The sequence below is a fragment of the Strigops habroptila genome, chromosome 1 (assembly GCF_004027225.2).
Source record: "Strigops habroptila isolate Jane chromosome 1, bStrHab1.2.pri, whole genome shotgun sequence".
NCBI lineage: Eukaryota > Metazoa > Chordata > Aves > Psittaciformes > Psittacidae > Strigops > Strigops habroptila.
In genome coordinates, this window is record NC_044277.2 from 154,516,482 (window position 1) to 154,543,497 (window position 27,016).

A 27,016-nucleotide genomic window follows, 5' to 3' on the forward strand; every position below is an offset into this window, starting at 1 on the left:
CTTTAGTGAGCAGTGGAATTAGAGGGGTCAGAGATAACAAGTATCACCTACATTGTCTGCTCTGACCCTATTGAATTTTTTAGTTTCTCATCACATCAGTGTTACTAACACCTTGCTTATGTGCTCTTCAACAAAAACCATTACATTTCTGTAGCCGCCTACCGGCATGCCAAATTAGACTTGAATTGCTTTCCCATGCGAATGCACGATCTAACCTTGGACCTCTTGCTCATGTAATGTATTTCATTTACAGAACCAGGAAGTTTCTATTGCACTAACAAGCATGCCAACACAGCTGTATGGTTACCCTACATTTAAGAAAGCCCTTCTAAGAAAGACCACACCTGAATAAATGCTGCCTTCTTCAGTCTAAAAGCAGTTTCCTGATCTTAATCCTTGACACTGTAAAAGATCCCTCCTTTTTAATAACTACCATAGAAGCAGTTGACAGATGATCCTTGCCCCCTTGGATATTCTTATTTTGAAGGTGAATACCTTCCTTGTTTGCAGGTTGACCATTCCAATGTATTCTGGTTTTTCTTTCTGACTGGGCACATCACTTCAGAGACGCTCATGAAATGGCACAAGCAGGCATTTCTTCTTCCTCCTTTTAATGTGCTTTGTCCCTAGATGATGGGCAAAGACTCAATACAGCACTGGCTTTTGGCTTTATTCTGTCCACATACTGTTGAAAACCCATTTCCAGGCTGGGTGTCCCTGGACTGCTCTCTAGCAGCATCCCTTAAATTCACAGAGATAATGTTCGTTTCCTCATGGTAGAAATAGGATTCCACACATCTTTCAGGCTGATTTTACTTTCCTAAACTACCTTCCCACTGACTTACAGCTTGATTCTGACATCAGACAGGTATTCTATTTTCTCTTAACATTGCTGATAGCCAGTTAGGTTTGGATTAACAAATTCCTCCAGATGATTAGTGATGCTGACACTATTGCTAACGGCAGCATAAATGGGAGTGAAGACAACAGAAACCACAGTGATGTATGGACACACGGAGGTACCATTTCTTCACAATATCTAACCGACTGGGATCAGCCATTCTTCAAGGATTTTTCTCTTCCTCCCTTCTCTCCCCTCCTCCACTCCCCTCCATAAAATAATGGCCTGTCTAAAACTGTAGGATGTCCTCCAAAATAATTTTCTGAGATCATCAAGGAAAGATCCATTCACTCGCAGCGACTCACCAACCTTCTTCATAACAAGCTTCCTAGAGGAGACATGCTATAAATATTTTGTCTTAAGGTAGCTAGAGACTCTCTTGGAGGGGTCTTCTGCAAAGAGACAACTAAAATTAATGACGACACAAAATGAATTCAGATGAAAAATCCCTGAACATGCGTATTACTTCTCCATATCTCTCCAAGGATTCATGCCATCTCATTTCTGGACATCATATTGCCAGTTTACTTTTCAGAAAGAATGACTCCACAGTGAAAATAACTTTTAAGGGAGCATATCCCTTCCCATTGGCAGGGTACTCACAGTTTTCCCATTTCTTCATTTGCAGAGGCAATGACAAGCACCGTGGAGTGAGTGCTGCAAAACCCAAATGCGGACCCTTGTTGAAGTGCCTGGGCCCATTAAGTGTTATAGAAGTACCATTGAAAGAAGAAAATGGCAAATAGAAGGACATAGAGAAAGTAAAGATGTATGTTTCCTATTTGAGATATAGAAAGCAAACAGGCTTTTGTTACTAAAAGTCCCTTTCAGCAAACCCAGGCTAATGGTTAAGGTTTGTTTGTTTCATTTTGGTTTGGTTTTTTCTTTGTTGTTTTTTTCCAATTGGCTGAACAAAGACAGATCATTATTTTCAGGTTATTAAATCATTACTCTGTTGTCTAGCTGGGGAATAGCTGTGATGAAAGAAACAGCAAAAGGAACGTAAGGGGTCCTCTCACCACCTCTTAGGCATCTCACCACTTCTTAGGCATCTCATTTCAAACTCAGTCTGATGCTGCTTTGATGCAGACTGGGAGAGAGAATCTTGGAGAGCAGCCATAGAGCCATGTTTAACTGAACTTTAATACAAAATCTAATAATTTAAATGCAATACCATAGGGTTTGTAGGCTTGGAGAGCATTTCTTTCCCCTTCTTTAAGATCCCAAAGGAAATGATCACACTCACAGAACCTCCACTAATTTCCAACAGCATATAGGACACCACAGCCAGCCCACTAGAACCTTAGCAGCAACGCATTTACAGGAACTAATTACCCATTAGAGTCAAGAATCTTTTTTACTGGTTTAAGTTCAATAGCAACTTTTAAGATATAGAAGTGCTTTTACATTGATTGCATTGATTAGCGCATCACATTATGTTTTGCATGCATTACCATCCTTACTGCGCTTTTGAGCAGCCTCACTATTGCATCTAAGCCCAAAAGCAGAATGCCAATAGCCACTGCCACAGTGAAGTTTTGCCATGGGCAGGATAGACAGCTGGGGTCTAGGTGCTCTACACAGAAAGCTGAGCTATTAGGGCAGAGGAACTACTATTTCCAAAGGCCTTGCACATCTTTTTATATGTGGGATCCTCTATTGCTGTACACATGCTACAAGTAGTACACAAACCAAAGTGCCAAATTCTAGGGCTGAAGAGAATGAATTAACGCTTGAGACATAGATCAGAGGTTCCTATCTGTGCATGCGAATGCTGGGAGCTGCTGCACCCTCTTCCCTCCCTGCAGACCAAACCCACTGCTATGTCACAGTACAGGGACACAGGCAGCAGGGACTGACATCCCACACACCCTCTTCCACATAGGTATCTGACAAGGATCTTTTAGAATAGCAGTAAATTGGAGATGATTGGTGCGTGCAGCGGATGCTGACAGCGCTGAATTTCTCACCTTTCTATGCCGCCCCTCGAGGACAAACCGTTCCCCACTGAAATAACTGAGATTGCTGCAAACCCAAAAGATATTCTTCTGCCTTTGGTAACTTTCCACTTTGTTACAACAGAGGGGGAAAGCGCCTGCACGTACTGTATTTGGGGTACAGAGACGCACTGGCCATTAGACATACCAGTACAGTACTGCTCCTACAGCAGCCTCTACATAAAAAGGCACCTCCTCATCATTTGTCCTTTGAAGAAGTTCACCTGACTCTCCATTAGTACCAGAGCAAGCATGAATGAGAGAAAACAGCCCCATAAAGTAGCGCTACGCCAGACTGAGTGAAAACTGGGATGCGGGATGCTGCAGTCCCCCCAAGCAAACCCCATACCGCAGGGCTGGGAAACCTATCGCTTTGTCTGCTGCAGTGACAGCTCGTGAAATGGAGGTGCTCACATTGATCCGGTTCACTAGGAGTGTCGGGAGGTTTGATTAAATGATGCCTGAAAACACTGAGGCCACTGGGGGGTTGTAGGTGAGGAGAGAAGCCCAGAGAGCCTCCACCTGCTCACTAAGGAGAGAGAGACCAGGTGGGGAGACGGAATCTGCTTGTCAGGTCACCTTTTTTTCCCCAATATTTCTAAAATATGCTACATTTGGCAAACATTGAAATATTTTTCTATCAATATTATCTTTTTTTTTTTTTAATAATCACATTACATTGAACTTCAGCTCCTTAAAATTATTTTTATTACAAGCCTTCTCTCAGAAAAAATGGCTGCATAGTTTCTAACTATGGACATCACAGTCCTCTATGGGGTGTCAGCATCCAGCAGTCCTCAGATATCTTTTATTGTTAATTAGTGATCTAATTAACTGAATCTCTAGCTCACTTAAAACATTGTAACAGTATAAATTCTTCATTACTGTGGCAATACAGAATCCCATTAACAAACACAACTGAAGATTTTCAGTAAGAAGTGGCAAACAAAAAAACCCAGTAGGATTTACCCTACTTCTACATTAAAAGAAATGGTGATTTTTTTCTTTATTTTTTCATATATTTTCTTCCAAAGGATAAAATGAAAACAAGAGAAATACTATTAATACCATTTTAAAGTAGAGTTTAAATGAAGTTATCTATAATTGCATGAAGAAATTCATCTTTTTAAAGTGTATGCCTTGAAAATGGGCCAGAAAGTCATCTGTGCATTTTACTTCTTGACAGTAATCACTTTCAATATTCTGTAAAGGTACCCAGGAGACAAGTGGAGATGTTTGGTAGTGAACAGTAAAACATAATCATTCTTCAGGAAGACAGTTAAAATTACTGATCTGTGACATCTCACATGTTCAAGTCAATTAAATATGATTAACGACTACCTGGGCTGATGTACGTGTTGCTCTTTTGGTGTATATATATACAGGGAAAAAGGACTATGGATATTTACTCACCCTCCTTCATATTCATAGAATCACTCAGGGTGGAAAAGATCTTTAAGATCATTGAGTCCTACTGTAAGCCTAACACACAGGCTTACGGTAAGCCAAGTCCACCACTAGACCATGTCCCTAAGTGCCATCTTAGCGTACTTTGAATAGGGAAACAGGGTAAGAATAGCCTCCAAGATCTTCCCCCAGTTCCTTAACCACTTTTTAAACAAAGAAGCTTCTATATCCACAAATCCTTTTTTTCCCTTTTTATTAGTTTTTTTCCCATCTTGCATTTCTAACTGAGCTGGAAAATGAGGTTCATAATCTGAACACTTATGTCGGTCACAACGCCAACACAGCGCCCTGACAGAGGAGGATCCTTCCCTTACCATGTCCAGATATGTCCTGGAGTATGAACATGTGTTCAGAAAACGGTGTGAGGATAAGGAAGGAATTGCTGAAACCCAGGAAATGATAGAGGCTTTGCAAGTGTCCTGTTGCCTAAAACTGTTATAATGAGCAACATGCCAAACCAATAGCAAAGGCTACGCGTACCTGAGCAGGTGGTGGTGGTTGTTGCACGAAGCCCTGGGGTGGAGGTGGTGGCTGCAGCACTGGCTGGGATACTGGTGGACCTGAACCTGTAAAGCCTCCTGGGGGAAGCTGCTGACTTGGAGAAGCCATAATGTAACCCGCCTGCTGGGCAGGCTGCTGCAAGATAGGCGATGGGTACACAGGACCAGACGGCGACTCAGGGTTGTCTCCCGACGACTGACGGCTCAAGCTCATCTGGTTAAACTGTGTTGTCATGTCATCTCGCTGCAGGGTGAAAGGCAATAGAAGATGATGCAGGCATGATGTCTGCAGTAGGCATGCAAATTGGCAAAACAAAACAGGTTCAAACAGGACACAAAGGGGGAAAGGGATCACTCGGCTCAAAAACCAAACTTTGCAGGGGTATCTACAAAAATGGAGGCAATTTAAATGGAAATCACTATAAATGCTTTGACAAAGACTTCCAGACTGCAAGGGGAATGGCACCACATGGCACAAAAGCCAATTATTTTGGCTTTTACCCTGCTCCTCCATATTATTCCAAATTGACAAGTGAACTTTACAGTGTTCAAAGGAAGACATTTTAAATATAAAGGGTGTGAAAATAACGTTATGAATACCTCTTCCCCCAAACACTGAATTCCTCAGCCAAACACAGGCTGCTAATGCGTCATCTGTGTTTCAAAATGATCCCAAGAGGAAATCAGTGGGATTCAGGTGCAGATCTTTACCTTTCTGGACTGTTTTGAAAATCCAAGGTTGTAAACACAGAGAAGGTGAAAAAAGCTGAGCCTTCAGTTGCTATTTTAAGGCTTTTTATTCAGCATCAGAAAGAAACAAGTACTTTATTTTACTGGAGGGGAAAAAAATAAATCTATGGTAGAATGAACGTACCAAGTAAAGTCAATGGACCTAAGGCACATTACGTGCTGGTAATGATACAGGGATTCTAGACAGTATCTGTTCAGTTTGCAAAAAGATCCATACTAATCAACTCTCTCAAATTTATTCTGTGAAGGTCGAAGATTTATAGATGTGTTTCTATGCATCTTCACCTGCATCCATATCAAAAGACTTTTAAATACTCAACATACTCTATACCGCAATAAATCCAGCATAAAACTCCATTATGTGCTGATATGCAGATTATGGTCCCTTCCTCATACTCCCTCATGGATAGGGAATAAGCACTACAAAAAGGCTTTTTACTTAGAACATTCATGCTATTTGACTTAACCTCCCACTCTGAGAGCAGATACCATGGGAGAACATTTCAAACACCCTTGGCAGCTCTGCAGGTGATGTAAGAATGTAACGCTATTAACTTCGCCATCCTCCTACATCCATATTTAGGTACAGAAGTTGTTTGTCCAAAGCAGTCTTAAAAAAGCTACCTGGACAGTGAACAACTGCAAACAAAACCTTCATTGAGCCTAGAATGTCTCTGGTTTTGTACAACAGAGAGCAAGAGCTTCAAAACCCTGTAATTAATACATTTTGTGTATAATGCAATGTACATTGAAGACATTAATTCAGGTGAAGTTTCACTATTAAATTAGCCATTAAAAATATCAGCCTTCCTACGACTATCACTAGAACAACCTGAGATGCCTGCAAGGCGCTTTTCAAGAGAATTAGCACTGAGATATGCAACTTGTGTTCAGCATGGAACATTTTTTTATTGTCCTTTAAATGGTACTGCTCATCCACCAGGCATTAATAATGTTATTTTAGCTGCAAGGATCCATTCAGCTTTGTTTCCATCTCTTACTATAACTACATGACACCTCTACCTTGGGAAAAAAAAATACTAGTCATAAACAAGATTACCAGAGCGAGAACAAAAAATAACATTTAAAAAAAAAAAAAAATCTTGTAGTGCCTCTTAAAATGTCAGCTTCATTTTACAACAGCACAATGTTAGCCCTGTAAGCACCAAGCCAGAATCAGACTCCAGGAGAGCACTCTATTTATCTTTATTACATGTGTCCATTGGTGCTTTCTCAGGACACACAGTGTACCACACCTTCTGCAGCTGGTTCACCACTACTCTGCTTTCCAAGTGCTCTGGTACCACCAGGGAATAAATCCAGGCAGTGGGTTTAGTATATTGAGAAAATAATATAAAATACAAAAGAATGTTTTCTAAAGTTCTCTTCTCCAGTCTTTGTGGACATAAAAGGGGAATAGCCCAAATCTCAAACACCCAAGTTAGCAATTTAAGCTTCCACAACCTGAAGTCGGAAGACACAAGTTCCTACCACAAGCAGAACAAAACACTAACCTGGAGGCTCTGCTAACCAGGTAGACAGCTCTGCTCTTGCCATCGTCCTCCAGGTTGGATAACCAGAACCAAGAGAAAGCTTGTCCGTACCAAAAGCATTAAGGCAAATGGGGATTTAGATGGGGCTCTCACGTGGGACACCCCTCGCAGTGCTACCCAGAGGCTCTTGGGCATACTCATGCTTACACAACCAACTTCAACATCATGGAAAGGAAAAATAAAAGGAAAAATCTTTAGTACCACAGAAAACTGCTGCGTTGGAGAGACTGGCAGGAGATGCTGGGGAGGATAAGAAACTGCTGGATATTGGACTGACTGAGAAGATGGCTGCATTGCCTGAACAGGCTGCAAAATAAGCACAGGGAAAGACAATAAATACACATAACAACAACCACCCCTGCCACCTCTGTTATTGAGAACAAAGGTCTCAAACACAGCTCTGAAAACACAGGCGACTCATTGCCAGCGCAGGTACAAGAGGTCAGGTACTGCAATTTTCATCTTCATCTTAGCCTTATACCAAACATTTCTTTATCACAGATTTTTCTGTCTTTTTCACATATTCAATGGCTGCTAGATTAAATAAAGCCACAGCTACACCTTATTACTGATGTGAGGCAAAGCAAAATTATGATTCTACATTTAATTCATAGAGATAAAATGGGAAAGCAACACAGCATAAGTGTATATTTGAATTCTGCTGATAACAGCTGATTTAACTGATGAGTGTGTCATAGGCAGAGGAATAATGACTGTAAAGCTGCTTTGGCAGAACACAATAGCCAAAAAAAAAAAAAATGACAAAGAACAGGCTGTGAGTTACCAAAAGACAGACCCATCAGCTTGGGGCAGATGTTTATCTAAGTGAAAGAACAATTTTCTACAGCACTATTACCTTGGAATATCTTTACTATTTCTTTTGGTTTACTCTCTCATTTACCATGAGTCTTACACAGGTTTGGTGCTACCTGCGTAAGTACTGTAGTACTGTCTTCAAACACTGCTAAGATCAAATCATTCAATAAGAGCCACAAACACACAAATCTAAACCCAGTAAAATCCAAGCAACTTCACCGAATTTTAGCATTGTATTTCTGGGTAGCCTGGGATAAACTGTGCCACATTATAAAGCCACACAAGAACCACAGATCTTGGCTGCTCTGTGAGTAAGCAGGATGTAGGGTTCTTGCTTGAGTAGTTCCTCCCCCCCATCCTGCTCTGGAAGAGCGGGCACACAATCCTTCAAATTAACTTTGAAGCAGATGCTGACCATGCTCGAGCACATCTGGCCATGTGCCATGTTCAACCAGGGGCCAGAGAGCTGATACACCATGGCATGGGCCCAAACTACGCTGCTCTTCCCCGCTCCTGCTGTAGATCCAGAGTTTGCGGCTCGGTGGAGGGTCAAGGCCAGAACGTGGGGTGCAGGCAGAAGACCCCTGATCTGGGGCACAGAGAGTGGGCTACCCACAGAACACGCCTCATACAACCGGACATGGAAGAGTTTGTAGAGCCCTGTGTTGTACTTGGTTCTTTGACTCCAGCCCACGGCTGTCGAAAGGGACAGGGAAAGCTCCCCAGCTCTCTGGAGAGAATTACACAGCACGTTAGCTTGAAAATTAAATGCTTCAGCTTTCACCTGTGGGCAATTTTTGCAAAATAAATGTATGTAGACATGCACCAACCCACTTAAAAGTCCTTGTGAAAATGAAACCATGCTTTAGACGAAACTGAAAAAGGAATCTTCCCTCTCTACCCATGTTATACAAATCATGGGCGCCATTTGTTTCAAAAGAAAAGAACATCCTGATCCTTTGTCTACCTGCATCCTTCCCTCCTACCCTTTAGGCCATCCTTCATATCCACAAGAGCTTCCTCGCTTTTTCCGATGGCCACCACACCTACCTGTGTGACAAGGTGACTTGCCATTTGCTGCTGTGGCTGTTGAACCTGCTGAGGCTGCTGGGATGAAGGCTGCTGCTGAGACTGTCCCACCATCTGGCTCCTCATCGTCTGCTGGCCACTGGGAGGATTGTATATTGCCGGTGTCCCATCAGGATTTACGAACGGTTGACCTGAAACAGAGCACCCTGCCTTTGCTCAACACTTCTAAGAATGTTTTCTGTATGAAATCATACAACCTTGCTTTAACTGATGGCTATTTAGCTGACCTGCTACAACAGTAAAGTGCTCATCACTCTCAATGCCCCATTACAGGATCAGCCATCCTTTTCTTTCTTTCTTTTTAATTTGCAGGCAAAGCAGACAGCAGATATCTGTTTTGGCAGTATGACTTCCCAAGGAATGGGTGGAAGGTTACCATGGCTATGAGTCAGATGCGATGGTTACTTGGAGTCATTCAATGATGAATCAATTAGTGCTAAAATTGAACTCTGAAACAAACACTGAAGGTAGAGAATATTCATGTACATTTTATTGCCATGCAATAGCAGTCAAATGTGCACAACTACTCCTGACACATTACAGTTTGTAATGAAAGGAAAAAAACTCAAACCCACCCTCATTACTAATTTATTTACACATTCTAATGACATAGTGCTGTACTTTTGAGACCTGTGCCCTATGTAATTAAAGGAGGCAGCACCAGAAGTCATCAAGGAAGCAACACTTACGTCTTTGAAAATCTCGTATACACAGGACAAATTCTGTCCAAAGTTCTACTAAGTTGCTGAACATTTCTTGCTTCAGATATTTCAGCTGGGAAAAAGCAATGTTTGTTGAAAAATAAATAAATTTACCCAAGTCATTGTCTTATGAGCAAAAAGGAAATGGTATTTTTCTGTAAGGAAAATGTTTTCCATGACCTCAGTTCTCTTCCATCATAAATTGGTAAATCACAGGAATTACAGATGTTTCCTTGAGAAGAAGGAATTTTAGCAGTAAAGTGATAACATGTAATGTAGGTAACTAAAGTATGAACATTTGAGATAAAAAGGGAGATCTGCAGGAATTTGGCGACTGAGAGCAACAGTGAAATAATGAATTTCTGGTTTGTATACCACAAGCATCTCTACCTGTTCTATATACTCCTCAGCCTTTTGGTTCCTCCCTCTTATTAATCATGGTCAGGAACACATGAGGAGCACTGGCTAAAGAAACCCTGCTCTCTCTCTAAACCATCAAGACTTCCACGATGAAGTCACCATATTATACTGGGCACATCTCACGCTCACACTGAGAAAGGTCATCATTAGAGTGAATGGAAGCAAAGCACAAGGCAGTTCTGTCCACTAGCTGATTTCCTGCTCCTTGCTGTGAACATACTGGGCGACAATGGCATAGACTCCCTAGATTTGGGCGTCTCAGGCTCTAGAAGTACTTTAGGAGACTGGGAAAGTCACACTGCGTGAGCAGAATTACAGGCTCCCAAAACCTGTGCCAGATGCTCAAAGGAAACCGTAAAGAGCATTTCCTGTGTCTCAAAGAAGGATGGCAGAACTGGAAGAGAGAAGGTCTAGAAATGCTTTTAAAGATGAAAAAAAGACCTTTCGTGAAGAAATCTTGAAATAAGAAATGAAAGGGAAAGATCAGATGGTAACAGAGAAGACATTTGTAAGTTATGAACTGTGGCCCTGAGAGAAGGACAAAGATTGTGACGTCATTTAAAGGAGTAAGAATGAAACGTAAATGCTCTTAAATTGTCAAAGGGGTTAAGTCAGAGAACGTGGCAACAAGAATCCTTTAAAAGGTAAACCAGACTGCTGAAGTGGTGAAACACAGTAAAACGGCACAGCCATGTAAATGGCTTTCCCAAAGCAAGCAAAAAGTATCTTCATCTGGGGAAGGAGAAGGGTAAAGCAGAAGAGAGAAAACAAAGGAAACTGTAGATATGGAAAAGAAAGTGAGGATTGCCACCACCTGAGGAGGAGCTGAAAGGTATAATCAGAGCAGGGACATACTGACAGCATCTGTGGATGCCATTAGAGGCTCGCAGAGTCAGTGACTATGCAGCGTGAAAGGAAGCAAGGATCTTTAAAGGACATGGTGTTATGATCAAAAGAGAGAAAAAGATTGGAAGTAGCCACTCTGCAAGAGGAGAAGAAAGAGCTAAAGAATGGTGTTATATAGGGAAAGAAAATCTATTCATTACAGGAAACAAAGCTCCTTTTCCCTTGTCTTTAAACTGTCTTCTCTTCATCTATGTTTTTGACAGCATCCATCACTTTGATAGTTGAGCACAGCATCCAGCAATCTAAGCCTCCTCCCTATGGAGCTTCTTTTATAATGTTACCCTAATAAGAAGCAAAGATTTGGAGCTCAAAGAGCAGCAAATTTGCAGCATGTATTTTGCTGCATGTTAAAAACACAGCAGACACTGCAGTATACCCTGACTTCCAGCACAGGTAGCAGCGTGAAGCTATACAGCTGAGACAAGAATTTCAATTTCAGAACTGCTCCCTCCGTTGTCTTTACCATGTATGTATTTACAAGGGAGCTACAGAAACAAAACAGAGTCTGAAAGAAACACAAAAATCTGCTTACACAAAAAACAATTGTTCCCTGAATGTTAAACATATCAACGTACACGGATCTCTCCATGATGCTTCTGCAGACAGCGAAGAGGGAAGACAAGGTGCTCTGGTCTAGTGACAGTGTTGAAGGGTATTACGTCTATAGCAGAAAAAGATTTCCTAGGCCACCAGGGCAAAATATGAGTTACCTGATGCGAATTGCTAAATGGACAGTCTTATCACCTGAACTATGGATGACTTCTGCATGAAAGTGGACCACACAGCACACAAAATGCTGTCTTCTCTACTGACCAAGGAATTCCAGTGTTACAGACAGAAATGTCAACTTCCAGAACAACAGTAATGATGGTTTTTGTCTTATGCCCACCTCCTGCTCTGTCCTCTCCCCTGAGTGTTTAAGAAATGCCCCAAATCCCAATTTATGCTGATCGTATTAGACTCTCATGTCAATACTGTAATAGCTTGATGAAAGTGCACGTAAGTAGTAAAGGCTTTAGAAAAGCACTAATTTGTGCAAGTTACTAAGTCACCTCTCTGGAAAGAATTTATCACATTGGAATCCAAGCAAACAAGAACTAATGCCTGATTTTATATACGCTGATGTATATTGATCAGCCCCAGATACTACTGTCTCTAAGTATCTGTGGAAAGCTTGTTTTAATAGGATTGTCAAGGCTATGTTTTTCTTAAATGCTGCAATTTTCAGTTTTTCTTGACTGAATTCTGACCAAAAAGAAAAATATTTTTAGCATGAGCTTTACATATTTGCACCAAAACACTGGAACACAAGGGCATAAGAGACATAAAATACTGGTTAGAAACAAAGATCTCCACATAAAAAGCTCCTGAATGCTCCATTAATCACTTCGAAAAAATATTTTGGAGTTCAGCCTCAGCTCCCGGTATAATAGAACATATATTTCACTGTAGGCTTTGTTATTTTAAGCCCAGCATAACTCAGCTAAGGTTGACAGCACAGCTAGTCATGGTCACTGAAATAACCCAAATCACTGCAGAACCATCACGGTCTCAACCTCCCTGAACCTTTGTAATCCTGTCAGTACAACACCGTGGGGAGTAATAGCATAACGTGACCTGGACTTCATCTGGACCGAGGAGGTAACAAACTGCTTTTATCTTCCATCAAGCACTCCGGCTCAAGCTGAGTGGTTTCTGAAGCATTCACAGTTCTGGGTGACTCCAAGTGCCTCACTTGTGTGCCACAGTGCTGCTAACTACCAGGAACTGAAGAGGTTACAAATTTCTTTCAGCAGAGAATTTCCAATTTCAATACAATGGCTAATCATACAGCTCACAACAAAATTAACTCTGATGTGCTAATTCAAATGCAGCCTTTTAAGCCTTTTGAAATTCTGCTGTCAAGCACAATGTCTAAGACTTTGACATCGTATTTCGGTTGCACCGTATCTCGGCATGCTTGCTATGGAAAAATATTCGTCCTTACTGAAACTAACAGAATCTCAGAGGATTCACAGCCAAGAAGCGCTAGGACTTTACAAGATTAATATCCTCTCTGGAACTGCACAATTGTGTTTTGTATCACTTCCTACTTGCTATGCCACAACAGCCTCACAAAGCCAATCCAGCTTTGCCTGCAGATTTGAGAAAACTCCTTGCTAAACGTCACTTCCATGTATATGTGCTTCCTCATAAAGTGCCTCAATGAAAATATCCCCAGAAACAGGAAATTTGCCAACTCCCCAAATTACACTGGAAACACCAAAGGGCAGCACCAGGCAGGAGAGCATCGTACTGACCTGTGTGTGGGTTCAGAAGGATGCTGCCAGGTGGTATCCCCGCAGCTTCAAGTGGAAGAATGATATAGCTGGTGTTACTGGGGGCCACCTGGCCACTCATCCCATTCTCAGGGTAGGACACACTGCCCGAAGAGCTGGCCGTCACCCCGGGGACAAGAGATGCACTTTGGAGAGGCTGATGTAACCGTGACAGTGATCCTGAGGAGCCAGCGCTGCTGGAAGACTCTGAGCCTAACAGGGAGACACAAACGCGGCAGAGGGGTTACAAAGGACCCTGGTCCCCATCAGACATGTCACTGACATGAGGACATCCCTCACAGGCTGCAAAGGCAAGCACTGGCCCATGCCCAGCGGGCAGGAGTGGGGTTCTCACTCCCTACTGAGCTCAGCATCCAGTGGCGTTTCTACAGTTCAAACGACCACCTCCCTCCTCCAACAACCGCTTTCCCCCAGCCAGTAAATCGATTTATCAAATAGAACACAAAGCACTCAGCACGTATTTATCCTATTTATCATTCAGCAATATTGGTTCATAAGGTATAAAAACTAAACATGGTGTTTGTAAATGAAAGAAAAACTAATCAACCAAAAAAAACCCCACAAAGGAACAAACACTGAACATTTTGTATAAAGAAAAACAAAACAAAAAGCCAACCCAGCAACAGCAGTTGTTGTCAGTCAAGTAGCACAGTAGCTGTGCCATATGTATATTAACTTAAAGCTACCCAGGACTTTTGCCACTTGGGTGTTTCAGCACCTAATCTATTAAAATTGATCAAGTAAGATAAATGAAATGTGCTAAAATACATTCCTGCCTGGAAGGATGGGGACATGCATTATTTTAAACAACAAATACTATTTCCAAACTTCAGGGCTTTCACTTGATTAGATTTCAGTTTGCTTCATGTAAAAATGACAAAGATCTTTGAGAGCATAAAGCTCAGATGAATGGCTTCCCTGAAGCAGCACGAAAGGGCAAATACAAGGGAGGTATGACAGCAAATACCTGTATAGATGCTTCCTCCCAAAAATAAAGTATATTTTAATTGCAACTTGTGTTATTTTACTTCTGTGCACTGTCTATGCATCTTACAATAATTACTAACCTCCTTAGTGCCTTTCTGCAGGTGCAGACTAAAAGAAAAGACGGAACTCAGACTTAGGTTTTAGCAAACATCTTAGAGAGCAAATTACATCCTTCATATTTGGGATACTACAGGAGGACTGCAGTGGATTGGTTAAAGCCTTGGATTCGTTTCGGTAAAATCCGTGTTGGAATTCATTTATTTCCTCAAAATTAGACCAAAATAGGTTTCCTCTGAAGAAATCACACCTGCATCCTGTTACTTAACAGAGGGTCTTTCCATAGATTAACATAGATTATTGTCTGAAACACATTTTTACCCATCTTCTTTAAACTTTATATTCATATGGCAGCTACTAGAGGCAGTCCTCTTTATGAGCTGTGCATTATTTGCCATCAGCAGGAGCCTAAATCTGCTTCTCCAGTATCTAATTGAGAAATCGATAGAGATTTTAGAAGAAATGTTTAATTCTTATATATACACTTCAAAGTTGTATTAGTTGCTATATTTTCCCCTCTCCTTGTAGACTGAGGCTGGGAAGTTAGACAGATTATTCCTGCAGGGACAGTTTCATTTATCGGATCATTTCAGATTTCAGTGTTTCTACAAATTGCAGAGATATTCCTGGTGGTCATCCTCACCAAGCTGCAAGCGGTATTTGGCATCTTCCTTGCTTCTTTGAGATCTTGCTTTACTTTCTCCTCTCTTCCATCACCTATTGAATTCAACAGGTTAGAAGGCGTACTGGAGATGCAGGAGGGGTGATGAGATTTCATAATCCCTTTTTTCCTAAGCATGTATGTAATATCAAGCCCAAGTTCAGACTTCTCTCCCCCCATTTTGTGCTTTTCTGGAGAATGCCGCGTGCATAAAAGCACATTGCAGCTCTGACATTCAACTGTTTTTTACTTCTCCCCTTTTCAGCTGTTTTCATGGCAGAATCATGGATTGATCTTTACCAGCTTCTGAATGTTAAAAGCCAAAGGACTGCAATGAATTCACATGTACTCATCAAATGGTAGGCAGAAGCAGTGGAAAAACCTCTGGAGCTATCACTCCACCTTGGCCAAGACAAGAGCTTTGAAATGTCTGCCTTAAAATATCAGAGATCTGCTCTTCTATGTCAGTAGATCAAATTGGTGATTTTGAAAGAACACAAATAAGACTTAAATCCATTTCAGGAATTTTCTGAATATAAAAAAAAAATCATCCCAGAAACTACTACTTAACCAATTTTGACCCCGTTTATCATGTATAACAATGATCTATTTTCATTTTTTCCACCATTACAACTTAGTTCCTATCATTTTAAGTCTACACATATTAAGCCAAGTAAATTCCAAGACTAATGTTTGGAAATTAACACCAATTAATCTTGTCTTTGTAGTTGTGATTAGCTGTTTCCACAGTGTCTAAATGTGGAATAAGAAATCACCACATAATGAATTCAGTACTGTAGCAAATGAAAAGAAGAATGAACTATCTGACTTTATTCAGATTCGCATTAAGAGATGTCTTGCTAAAGACTTCTGAAAGGAACTTGGACTAAATGAGATTTTTGCCCCCACTATACAATCCAACCTCTTCTTTTTCAGTATGTAATGATGGCTACTTCTAGATTCTTCTATAATTTTCTTGCTGCTTCACAGTTGACATAATAATAGCCATCATATTTTCATCACTTTCTATTGCTATAAAGTATTGAGAGATGCAGCAGTTCAAAAAGAGTGATAAAGCAAAAAGAGGCAGAAAAATCACCACAAGCACTTAATACCTGAGACAGTTCTTGGTGGGAAGAGGATGGAGGTACTGTTAACTTTCTAATAATCTGAGTGCCAGTGAGTGATGTACCATGTCTTGCTCTATTTTCTTTGGGTCAGCATTCAGTATCTGACGACTTTGCTCATCCCACCTTCCATGCCTGAGGTAAGTATTTCCCTTCCTACCAACTAGACTCTCAAAATCTACCCACTACTTGTTCCAGACAGTCAATTTTTCAGGAACAGTAGAGCACTGATCACTTCTGGAAATATTTTTTGTCTTAGGTACAGTTTCTTGGCTTGGGAATATTTATTTACTACTTTTGTAAGCCACTTGCATTTCTGTGTATTACAATGTATTTATTTTTTTTATGATAATGGTATGTGCTCATGTGAACACAATCATTTCTCTGCAAGATGCACTTCTAAGAATAGGATTGATGTTTCAGTACAGTCAGTTGGTGGGAAGAGTATGACTGGAAGCAGCGGGCTTGTGATTTATTGCCCACACATCAACATTCCTAGAGTTTCTCTCAGACTCACAAGATTCATCAAGCTAATGCTAAAAGGGTTAACATGTTGCAATGCCTGCATATAATGGTCCTTCCCCAACAGGAGTGCCAATGAACACCTAACAGGAGAGATTAGAGTGGGGCTCCTAAGGAAGTTAACGATGCCTCCAGATCTGTATCAACACAGCTAATACCCCAGCGCAGAAGGCTTTTGGTAAATGGGGAGGAAAGACATCAACTCCAACAGATGTGCATTCCATTGAATGGAAAATGCATTAAGAGAAGATAAAGATGCAATAGTTACATCTTTTGAGTCTTCCAAACAATTAAACAGATATGTAGATACTCAGAGGACGTTTCTTTGAAACACATTGTGTCTTCCCTCCTAATAATGTGTATTAAAACCTGTTGTAATTTGTCAGTGACAATAACATGGTAGTCGATGAGCTGGATTTTCTCTTTATGAGTGTGTTAGAGACTGAAGAAGTACATTTTTTATGCCTACAGGGACATCTATTTCACTTGCCCCTTGACATGCTTAGTCAACCCTGGAAAGTCCACTACATTACTGCAAGTCTAAATTAACCAAGGTTTTTTATCATGTCCTAAGTTGTAGTGTATGCAATCTGATTGCAATTTGTTAGATTATTAACACTCCACTCAATATTGAATTATGGCTTAAAACATCTCTTTATATCTACTAAGCTTCAGAGCAACAGAGAAGACGTCTTTATTTGCATGGTACAATCTGTGCTTTGCAGTGGAATAAGGCTTTCTAAACCATCAACAGGTGCAGGAAAACAACCACCAGGGCCAGTAAGGTAACCATGTAATGGGTTTCAAACAGCCACATTTGTGAAGTTTGCAAGAATGAAATAACATCATTCCTTTGCTAAGCTCTAATTCCCATGCAGCTGGATGCAATTAAAGTCTAACACTAATTGACACTATTGCACTCTACTGCAGGAAACAGCACAGTTCTGTGATCTGTCTTTGCCTAAGGGGAGGCAAACATCTTTCTGTTTCTGATCTTGCCTCAGTTTCTGTTTGTCTGCTATGTACCATCAATTCCTGATTTATCAGATGTTAAGGGCAGGACATTTAGTTTTGGTGAAAATATTAAAAATTATCCAGAAGGGCTCTAACGCTAATATTGCATCACTGGATATACTCTCGAAGGCAGCTGTGCGCCATCTGTGAGAATCCTGAAAGTTTTAGTACTCCTAAGCTCAAGAAGGATGTTTGTCAATGCCTCTGGATGACTGTCACGTGCGCAGAATAACTTTCACATTTGAAATGTTCACATTTTCCATCATTCAGCCAATGGAGAGCATTTTGACCTGCTCATGACTTCAGACTGATTTCATACACACAATATGCAAGACAAAAACGTTTTAAATTTATTGCTGTGAATCATAAAGCACTTCAGAGATCAGACTAATACTTTCTGCAGAGGAGAACAAGGACAGAATTGGTGCCAACCAGGTTCTGCCATGCTACCAGGGCAGCATGGCTAACATTTGTAGCTACACTTCCGCAATCCCATTTCAGCCACTATAATAAAGACAACAGAAAATAAACAAGATACTCCAAAACAAAAACATGATCAAGCTTTAAATGTGCAGTGAGGTCGGGGACATCCAGTGCTGCCTATGACCAGAATACAGAGTAATGAAGATCGAATGCAAAATATGCAGCATGAAGTATCACTTGGTACCTAATGTGCCTTAGAAAACATATGCAAACAGCATGTGGGGGTTCTGACAGCTCTATGAATGCACTCAGCATTTGTTAGTGAAGGGAGAACACTTTATTATCAAGACATATTTCCCCATTATTTTTTGAACAGTCATTCTTTTCTGCTTTAATGCCATTCAATAAAATTTTAGAGAGAAGGATAGAAATAGTGATTCAGATATTATTTCCTACGACTTTCCTCAGGCTGACTGACAGGTTGACTGAATGAAGCCCCCATTATCTAAGAGGATAAGGTCAGTAACCTGCTACACCACTTAGACACATGCAGGTCTGCGGGGCTGGATGGGATCCACCCAAGGGTGCTGAGGGAGCTGGTGGAAGTGCTCACCAAGCCACTTTCCATCATTTATCAGCAGTCCTGGGTAACCTGGGATGTCCCATTCAGTTAAGGGATGCATTCACCCATCTAACCTAAGCAATTCTATGGTTCTATAAAATTTTAAACTATGTTCAAGATACAGAGGTCCAGAATGTAGTTACCAAGCAAAAAGCTTTATCAATTTATCCTGAAACCTCCCTTCCACAGCATCCTGAATCATGGCAAAAGCTACTGTACAGTATTGGGAATAGGAGTGAAATCTGACCAACCTAGGTTTGATAAACTGGGTTTAAATTAAATACTATCCATAAAACACTCTCAAGCTGAAAAAGCACTAAGTGCTAAGTATTGATTACCACTTGTCCTGTACTATATATATCAAATGAACCAAACCGATGGAATCATCTGATGGGCTCATTATTTATTATGCACTTTTACACAAAAATATAATGGAGTAGCTTAATGGCATGGCTTGAAGTTACTTAGGTCCAAACCATGTGACTCACTCCTATATTAATGTACCCATGAAGATAATGCAAATAAATGCAGAATTCCCACCACATTCCCCATCTCCTTAAATGGTGCTTTCATTTAATGGGAACTAAACAAGAAAACTGAGAGATTGTGGGACCTCTGTGAGCCCAGCACTGCTGCCTGCTCCACCACAGCACACTGCCTCATCTGCCAGCAGCCAGGGAGAGGTGTACTCCAAGATCCAGCTGGTCTGAATTTTAGCAATGACAACAACATGTTCTTGGATTTCTCATCAGATACATGACATTTAATTCTGCACGATTCAAAAAGCTTAAGATTAATAAAAAGGTTATTAAATCTGTGCTTTGTCTGAAAGGACTACCACCTTTTCAGGCTACAAGTGCAGACAGTGATCAAATAGACATGCGCATACTCGACTCCATGAAAAGCCTAACTCAGCGATGATTTGCAAACCTCAGGCATCAGTTTTCTTCTTGATGCCTAAAAACTCAATACCAGGTACCCAGGTACTTGTGTACATAGATGGACATACAGACATACACATCTGCTAGGCACAGGAAATACAACTATTCATGTAACCCACCATCTAGTGAAACAATGGGGACTGGACTAGATGATCTCTGAAGGTCCCTTCCAACCCATACCATTCTGTGATACACCACACTCAAGCAAGCAGCAGTACAGCCATTCGTCACCGCACAACAAGTGGCACTGTGAACCCAATACAGTACTAGCTACCTGTTTTAGACAGTTTGCCGGTACTTCTGTTACTTGATGAGCTATCTCCTCTTGTCAGGACGGTTATCCCACCAAAACTGGCTGTCTTTGTTATGGCTGGCTTCAAGTTTCGATTTGAGCTGTCTGAGTCTGTGCTGCTCCATGGTCTCTGGTGGTCTGTCCATTTCAGTTCGTTTTCTGTACTGCTCTGTCGACTGCCGGATGCCTTCCCCATGCTGTCCCTGTTACCCCTATGGACATCAGGAAACAAAGGTTTATATACCAATAAAACTGTATCAGGGCAAAGTGTATCCTTGGGTACCGTGCAGTGAGACTAATAAAGAAAAAGGAAATCCTCTGCATTTACAAAAGCATGCCTGAAATAGGGGATCTGACTCCTGTACCCATCTGCCTTCCCCAAGTGAACACTACTATACACTTTTACATGCACAGCACTTACCACTTCTTCCCCTTCGCATACATCTTAAGAGGACTCCGCTGCATAGGGCTGATGCAGCACTTCTGTTGCCTGTTGGGCAGTCTCTTCCCTCAGCAACCCTCTCACTACTCTTCCCTTTGCTGTTCTATAATGTTTTTCTCACTAGCTTTACCTGCCCTCTACCTTTGCCTTCATATCCATCCTCGTTTCTATCACACCTTGTGTGATATCTCTCACACTCATCATCTGCTCTGTAAAGTTATCCAAAGCCTTCCCCTAACCACGTGTCTTCCCAGTGTGACCCCAAACTCGCCTGTGCTAATGCCCCACTTAGAGACCCACCAGTTGGTTGGGTTTTTTGGTTTTTGTTCCTCTGCATACAGCAATTGCAAAAATCTCTGGGTGGAGACTGTCTGTCTTTGAGCAGCTGCAGAGCAGCCAGTGTACTGTGAGTAACAGCACAGTAAACTGTGAGCAACAGCACAGTAAACTGTGAGCAGAACTTAGAGAAGAACTTGGAGGTGAACTGCTTGCAATGTGCTGCTGAAATGACAAAACCAGCATGCCTACCACAGCTTAGTGCTCCACCACCATTAGCCCAAGTGATGCTAATGACACTGGCTTTTGGACGGCTTTTAGAAGACTGGAGAACCTGCCAAGCTCTGTCACTTGGTACATGAAGGAGCAGCGTGTCAGAGACGGGATCAGGCTGGCGCGTTCCTTGCCTGTGACCAGAGCCTGTCACAGATGTGATCAGCAGTATTAACCTGGTGACCTTTGCTAGACCCAGACAGTGGGAAAGAGAAAGAGCACAAAAGCAGCAACACAAAAAAAGGAAAAATATTTTTTTAAATAAATTGTCCTTAAGATTTCACTGGAAAGAAAAAACCCCAAAGTGTATTATTTCCAGACTCTGTCATTCTTGTGCTTAGAAATTAACAATGCTCTTATATTCTAGTGGAAAAGAGAGAGAGAAACAGAATGCTTTTGTATCCCAGCTGTCAGTGGTTTGGGGTTACACAAAATTCCTTTTTGTTCCCCAAACCCAAACGGATATTGGTTATTAAGAGTGTCTGCATACAAGATGCATCCTTATTCCTGCATGCCCAATCCAAGACCCTCAGATCATGAAGGCTGGCCCAAACAAGCATGGAGAAAAGTTTTTCTGCCTGCTATCCGTGGCCAGCATGAGTTCTCCATGAAAATATGGACTGACTCCTGCTAATTCGCTGTGGCTTGGGTCATAATTTGGGATACAGAACACATCTGAGCGTTCTCTGGGCAGAAGGAATTGAGTTTGCAGTACAAAGTTCACAGAGAAAACATTTCAAAACATTGCTGCTTTAGAGAAGGGAACTTCATGCTTTTATTTCAGCTTTTAATAAACCAATGAAAGGAAAAAAGGTCAGTCTGGGCACTAGTCTGTGAAACGTGCCTGTTGTGCAGACTAGAGCAAAATGAACTTCCACCAGTCACAGTCACCCCCAAACTGTGGCAGCCAAGCAGCTGAAAGTCCCATATCATTCCTGAGCCAAAGATCTGTAAAATCCAAGGAAAGGGTCTTGTTGTGACCTCCCCATTCAGAGAGTGTGGGATGAGCAGCGTCAGAATTCTGTTGCCCATTCTTCTTTCCATCCAGCAAATTGACATACCCACACCTGTCAGAGTCTCCCTCGGCGAGGACACAGAACCATGAGTGAGAGTTACTGGGAACTGAATATTAAATAAAATCATACAAACCTAAAAAGCTGTCTTTTCTTATGGGTATCATTGCATATGCTACTGTCTTCCAACAGCCTACTGAAAAACGAAAAGAAAGATTATGGTAACAGACATGGCAATTCAAATTCATCTCATCTGTAAAACCATATTTCATTTCTAGCATCATCTTCCAACTCGTGCTAGATTCATAGTTTAAAAAAACAAGGATAAAATTGCACACCCTGTAACTGTGCAGAGTCAACTGAACATGTCAGCCAGGGAGGCTGAAGGCCATTTAACATATCCTGTTACTGAGCAAGGTAACGCTCAGAAGCCAAGAAACCATACATCTACATCCAAAAGAAAATTCATAAAACTATCACCCAATAAGAACATAAGAAAAAATGCAAGCCCAGCAAAATACTGCATATATCATTTTAAGCACTTGCTAAGTCACTTGGAAACCTCTGCAGCTCAGAGAAATGCTCAGGTTCTCTGATGAAAAAGAAAGGCAAAGCACTTAAACATATACCCAACTACCAACACAGCAAATCAGCACGACTGCTCATGTGCACAGAGCTAAGTACGAGTGTAAGTGCTTCACCTGACCGAAGGCTGTAAGGCATGCAGCAAGAAAAAGCAGTGTTCTGAGGAACGCCATAGAAGCCTCCCTCTTAATAACGAGAGTGCAGGTAGTAACAGCAGCCCAGTTTCCAACCTGGCCTTTTACTGGTCTCCACTTGTGTATGCATCCTCACACCAGGAAGCCAGCTCACAGGTTCGAGCAAAAGGAACCACGTGCAAACACCGGGACTGGCCACATTCTCCTGCAGGCAGGCATGGGATGGAATGCATAAACCAGGGGAGGGTTGGCTAGGAAGCTCCTGGTTCATCCCACCAAGGTCCCCACCTTATCCCCAGCAGTGCAGTATCTGAGCACTTTCCATACTGACATGGGAATGTGAATAACTACATCACGTTTACTGTCCCAATCTCTCCAGAGAGGGAAAAGGAGGTTTATGGGAGCACCTGCCTTTTACTTTTTGGTTTCCTCTGTTCCAATTTTGATAAAACATGTTTCCATAGTCATGATACAGAAGCAGCAGCCGAGGAAATATCCTTGGCTCTCAGAATCGGAGTTGGTTAGTTAGTTAATGATAGTGGCCATTACCTCCTGAGGGCCTTCCCTCATTCCACTTACAGGACTGTCCATCGGAAAAGCTGGTTTATACCATTATTGTGGAGTCATTTTCTGGGACAACAGCCTCACCCATAAATGCATCTGACAGATGTAAGGATGGACAGAGACAGAAATACTGTGAAAGATAACCTCCCTTTCTGCAAGGGGATGATAAACAGTTTTAAAACCTGCACAGGGCAGACCTAGGCTAGCACTGCTCAAACACTCACCAGTGAAAATCCCAGTGTTTTGGTTAAAATCCTTATTTGCCATAAAGGTGCACAATTTCCAAGTTTTTCAATGCAGTTAAGCTACTTTATGGCTGCTGTGGAGCCAGTAAATGTCACATTTTGTGGATCACAGTTTCTTCTTCCCTTTGCTTTAAGTGGATTTATTATAACGAAAAAAACATCCATAGGAACCATTACACAGCCATGCAAAGGAACTGTGTGTCAGGTGTCACCATTTCATTACTACATAATTACTACAATGCAGCAGGAAAGCAGGTTTGGGGCACTTGGGAACCTTCACAAGCACCAAGTGAAGTCAGTGCTGCTGCTCAGCCCCACAGGAAAGCAGGTTAAATGAAAGAAACACAAGCATGATGGTTCATAAACACCGTCCGCCAGCCACTACCAGGGTGCTTTTTAAAGATCTGTAAGTTAAATGCTCAAAGCACTCCAGAGACAGATTGGTCATTCGAAATGAAACCTTAGGTGGGCTCCCCCTCCCTCCCACAACCTGCTTCTTAAACCGAAACACCCCATCTTGGGAAAGTAGCAGCAGCACCTTATCTGCTCAGACACAATCCTGCAAGGCAATCTCTTTCCCTCCCCCTCTTAAAGCACAAAACCACTGCAGATAATATGGATTACAAATTTGCTTAGTCTTCACATTAGGATAAGCAACTATAGAACTAGAGAGAGGCAAAATAATAAAAGAAACAGCTAAGTTTAACATAAAAAAAAAAAAAAAAAGCAAACTATTTTTTACCTGTTTTCCACAAAAAGGTTTTCCTGGGAGCAAACTGACTGAAAAATAAAAAAGGCATTGTATCAGACGTTCTAGATATGCTCTGCTGTCCCAATTCCTTCCTTGAGTTTAGAATTACCTCCCCTGTTCAGGCTTAAGGGGATTTCAAATCATGCATCATTTGCATTTGCAGAAGACAAGAGGGGGGAAAAAAGGTCAAGAATAAGGTCAGGCCAATAAAATAAATTCCATGCATTACAACACATTGCCAACAAGGGGTCTCAGTTTGGAAACAAACTGAAACTTCTCATTCCTGAGATCAGAAGAAGGTGGGATGTGCAAAATACTGGCAATTTGAAGGGAAAAAAGGCTTTTCCTACGTAATAAGGTTCCAGTGGTCTGCCCTACCACCTCAAAAGGAGACTGCAGAATAGCACAGAGCCGCGGGTAGGAAGGACAAACAGGAGGAAAGCATGCAGAATTGGCAAAGCTCTTCAAAGGGAGAGAAGATACTGCAGTACTTAGAAATACTGTGTGATTTCACATTTTACAGTTGGAGTGGAAACAGTCATACCCACATTGAGATACTAAATGATGATAATCACATTAGTAATAATATTAACATCCATAATAGCCTATTTCAAAAAAGTTCTCTGCTGGAGGACTTAGATCCCGTGAAAGGTGAAGGGCTCAGAAGAAATAAATCCTATGGGCAACTATATAACTCTTTTAGCATTACTTAATTTTTTATTTAGAGACATGAAGCTGTGCTCAATTTCCCATGAATAATTCTCCCTCTTTGATTTTTTCTTCTCCCTCCTATTTCATGTTCACTACACAAAGGGCCTCGTAGCTGTCACTGGATTATATCTCCATGATGTACAGAAGAAAGAACAGTCAGTACTTGCACTGATTTTAAACAAAAGGGAGGAGGGCACCAGAGATCATGCCCATTACTTCTGTAACAGCAGGACTCAGCTCAAAGAATAATACAATGCCATCATTAGCTGTGACAAATTTTAATGATGTGGGATATACAAGGATTGAGAATGTTTCCGTTGCAGAAAGGGTGAGCTAATGACCTACTCAGAGAGCACCGGCCAGCACCAGAAGCTCATTCCCAGGGCTCAGCAGATGCATGGGCAAAGTTTCCCCTTGGCACCATACCTAGTGCCATCCCATCAATTCATACAAGGACGGAATTTAACCCTGAGAAGGAAATGTGGTTTCTCATTAAAGCTGTAATTCTCCTGTCTAGCATCCACATCAGGGAACATCTGACAGCTCGGTGGGCTTCCCAGTTGAGCTCTCACTCTGGACGCCTAGTAAACATGCAAGGCTCTGGGCAGCATCAGTGTGTCTCTCCTTAGCACAAAGCCTTAGGATATCGGGAACAAGTTCTCCATTCCCAGGGACCAAATTTGCACCATCAACAGCAGATCTAGGGTTTCACTCCAGTCGGAGAGGAGACACAAACTGTTCCCTCTGAAACCACTGGAATCTTTTGTACAACTATGACACTGCGTCTTCTCTCATTTTATGTACCTTGCTCACACGGTCTCATCAACAAAGGTGGCTGTGCAGACTTCAGCATAGTTTAACTACCTATTAGCATAGCAAAATCACCCCGTGGGCTTCTACAGCCTCAACTGTGGGGCTGCCTTCACTTGGAGGTTCATGATAGGCATTTGTGCATTGACTCCACAGACGTCACATTTCCAAAGCAGCACTACAGCTATTCTTCAAGATCAAGCAAGTAACCTCTCCTTAGAGCAGAGTACTGGCCTGTGGCCCCACAAAGGCACAAAACCAAAGGGGCATGTACCTGTCTGGAATTTTTAAGAAGAATTTTTTCCAAGTTTTTATAGAGATTGTGGCATCAGTGGAATAAATATCTAGGATTTATATTTTAATCAAGCAAGTGGAGAGGTCTGCTCCCTTTTCAGTATCTTGATGGGAGTCGCTATCAACTGCATTATAGACTTAAAGACAGCATCCATAACAACTCCATTTGTCTTCCTGACTAATGCTGACGGCACAGGGCCACAAAATCTCTGGAAACTATTTTTCTGTACAGGTGTGAGGCAGAGAAGACAGGCACTTCTTTATTATATTATTCTTACTGTTAAAAATCAGATGGCTAAGCAGCTCTGGGTAGCAATTTAGCTACTACAAGGTCAGGACTCAGTTTCCTGATCTATAGCATCAATAGTGCTCGATTTAAAGCACCAGAAAAGCTTAAGTAGCCAGCAAAGTACCCAGCAGAGCTGGAGTAAAAAACATTCTTAAAACACTTGGCTCTTGGATACTCAAAGACACTGAAAACAAACCTACAAAAGGAACAGAGTTTTGTAAGATTACCTACAAATTCACCTCCCTGGAGACCTCTGCGTGCAAGGTTTCCATTAGGGTGCTCTGGATGACTGTCATTTATGAAATGAGTATTTCACTCTTCCAGTTTCCCAAAACCTTTTAAAGTCTCAACTGGGAAACATGCATCAGCGCTGCCAGTGCACTAGGTATGCTGGGGGTTGCTGCTCTTAGTTTTAATTACATTAGCCAACATAGATAACTATTAACACGCAGCAATATCCTGCACTGGATATCATCAGGTAATCATTTTCACATCAGTTAACAAGATGTGATGGATCTCAGGCTTCCAACTAATGCTTATTGCT

The 27,016-nt window shown here is 41.5% G+C and overlaps 1 protein-coding gene across 27 annotated transcripts in view; it reads right to left on the minus strand.

The window, feature by feature from the left end:
- The window catches only part of ARPP21 (cAMP regulated phosphoprotein 21), a 404,051-nt gene that overhangs the window by 38,195 nt on the left and 338,840 nt on the right, over positions 1–27,016 (minus strand). For 14 of the 27 annotated variants that reach the window (XR_003989920.1, XR_003989925.1, XR_003989929.1 and 11 more), the window contains 7 exons: positions 24,360–24,397; positions 22,226–22,285; positions 20,065–20,297; positions 13,401–13,631; positions 9,035–9,204; positions 7,370–7,474; positions 4,846–5,109 (listed from right to left, as the gene is read on the minus strand). Coding sequence is in view for 1 of the 27 variants with exons in the window: in XM_030475686.1 (XP_030331546.1) it covers positions 4,846–5,109; positions 7,370–7,474; positions 9,035–9,204; positions 13,401–13,631; positions 20,068–20,297; positions 22,226–22,285; positions 24,360–24,397 (1,098 nt within the window). In the remaining 26 variants the exon portion in view is untranslated. The remainder of the gene's footprint in view (positions 1–4,845; positions 5,110–7,369; positions 7,475–9,034; positions 9,205–13,400; positions 13,632–20,064; positions 20,298–22,225; positions 22,286–24,359; positions 24,398–27,016) is intronic. The other 13 variants (XR_003989936.1, XR_003989938.1, XR_004389878.1 and 10 more) reach the window with 6 other exon arrangements.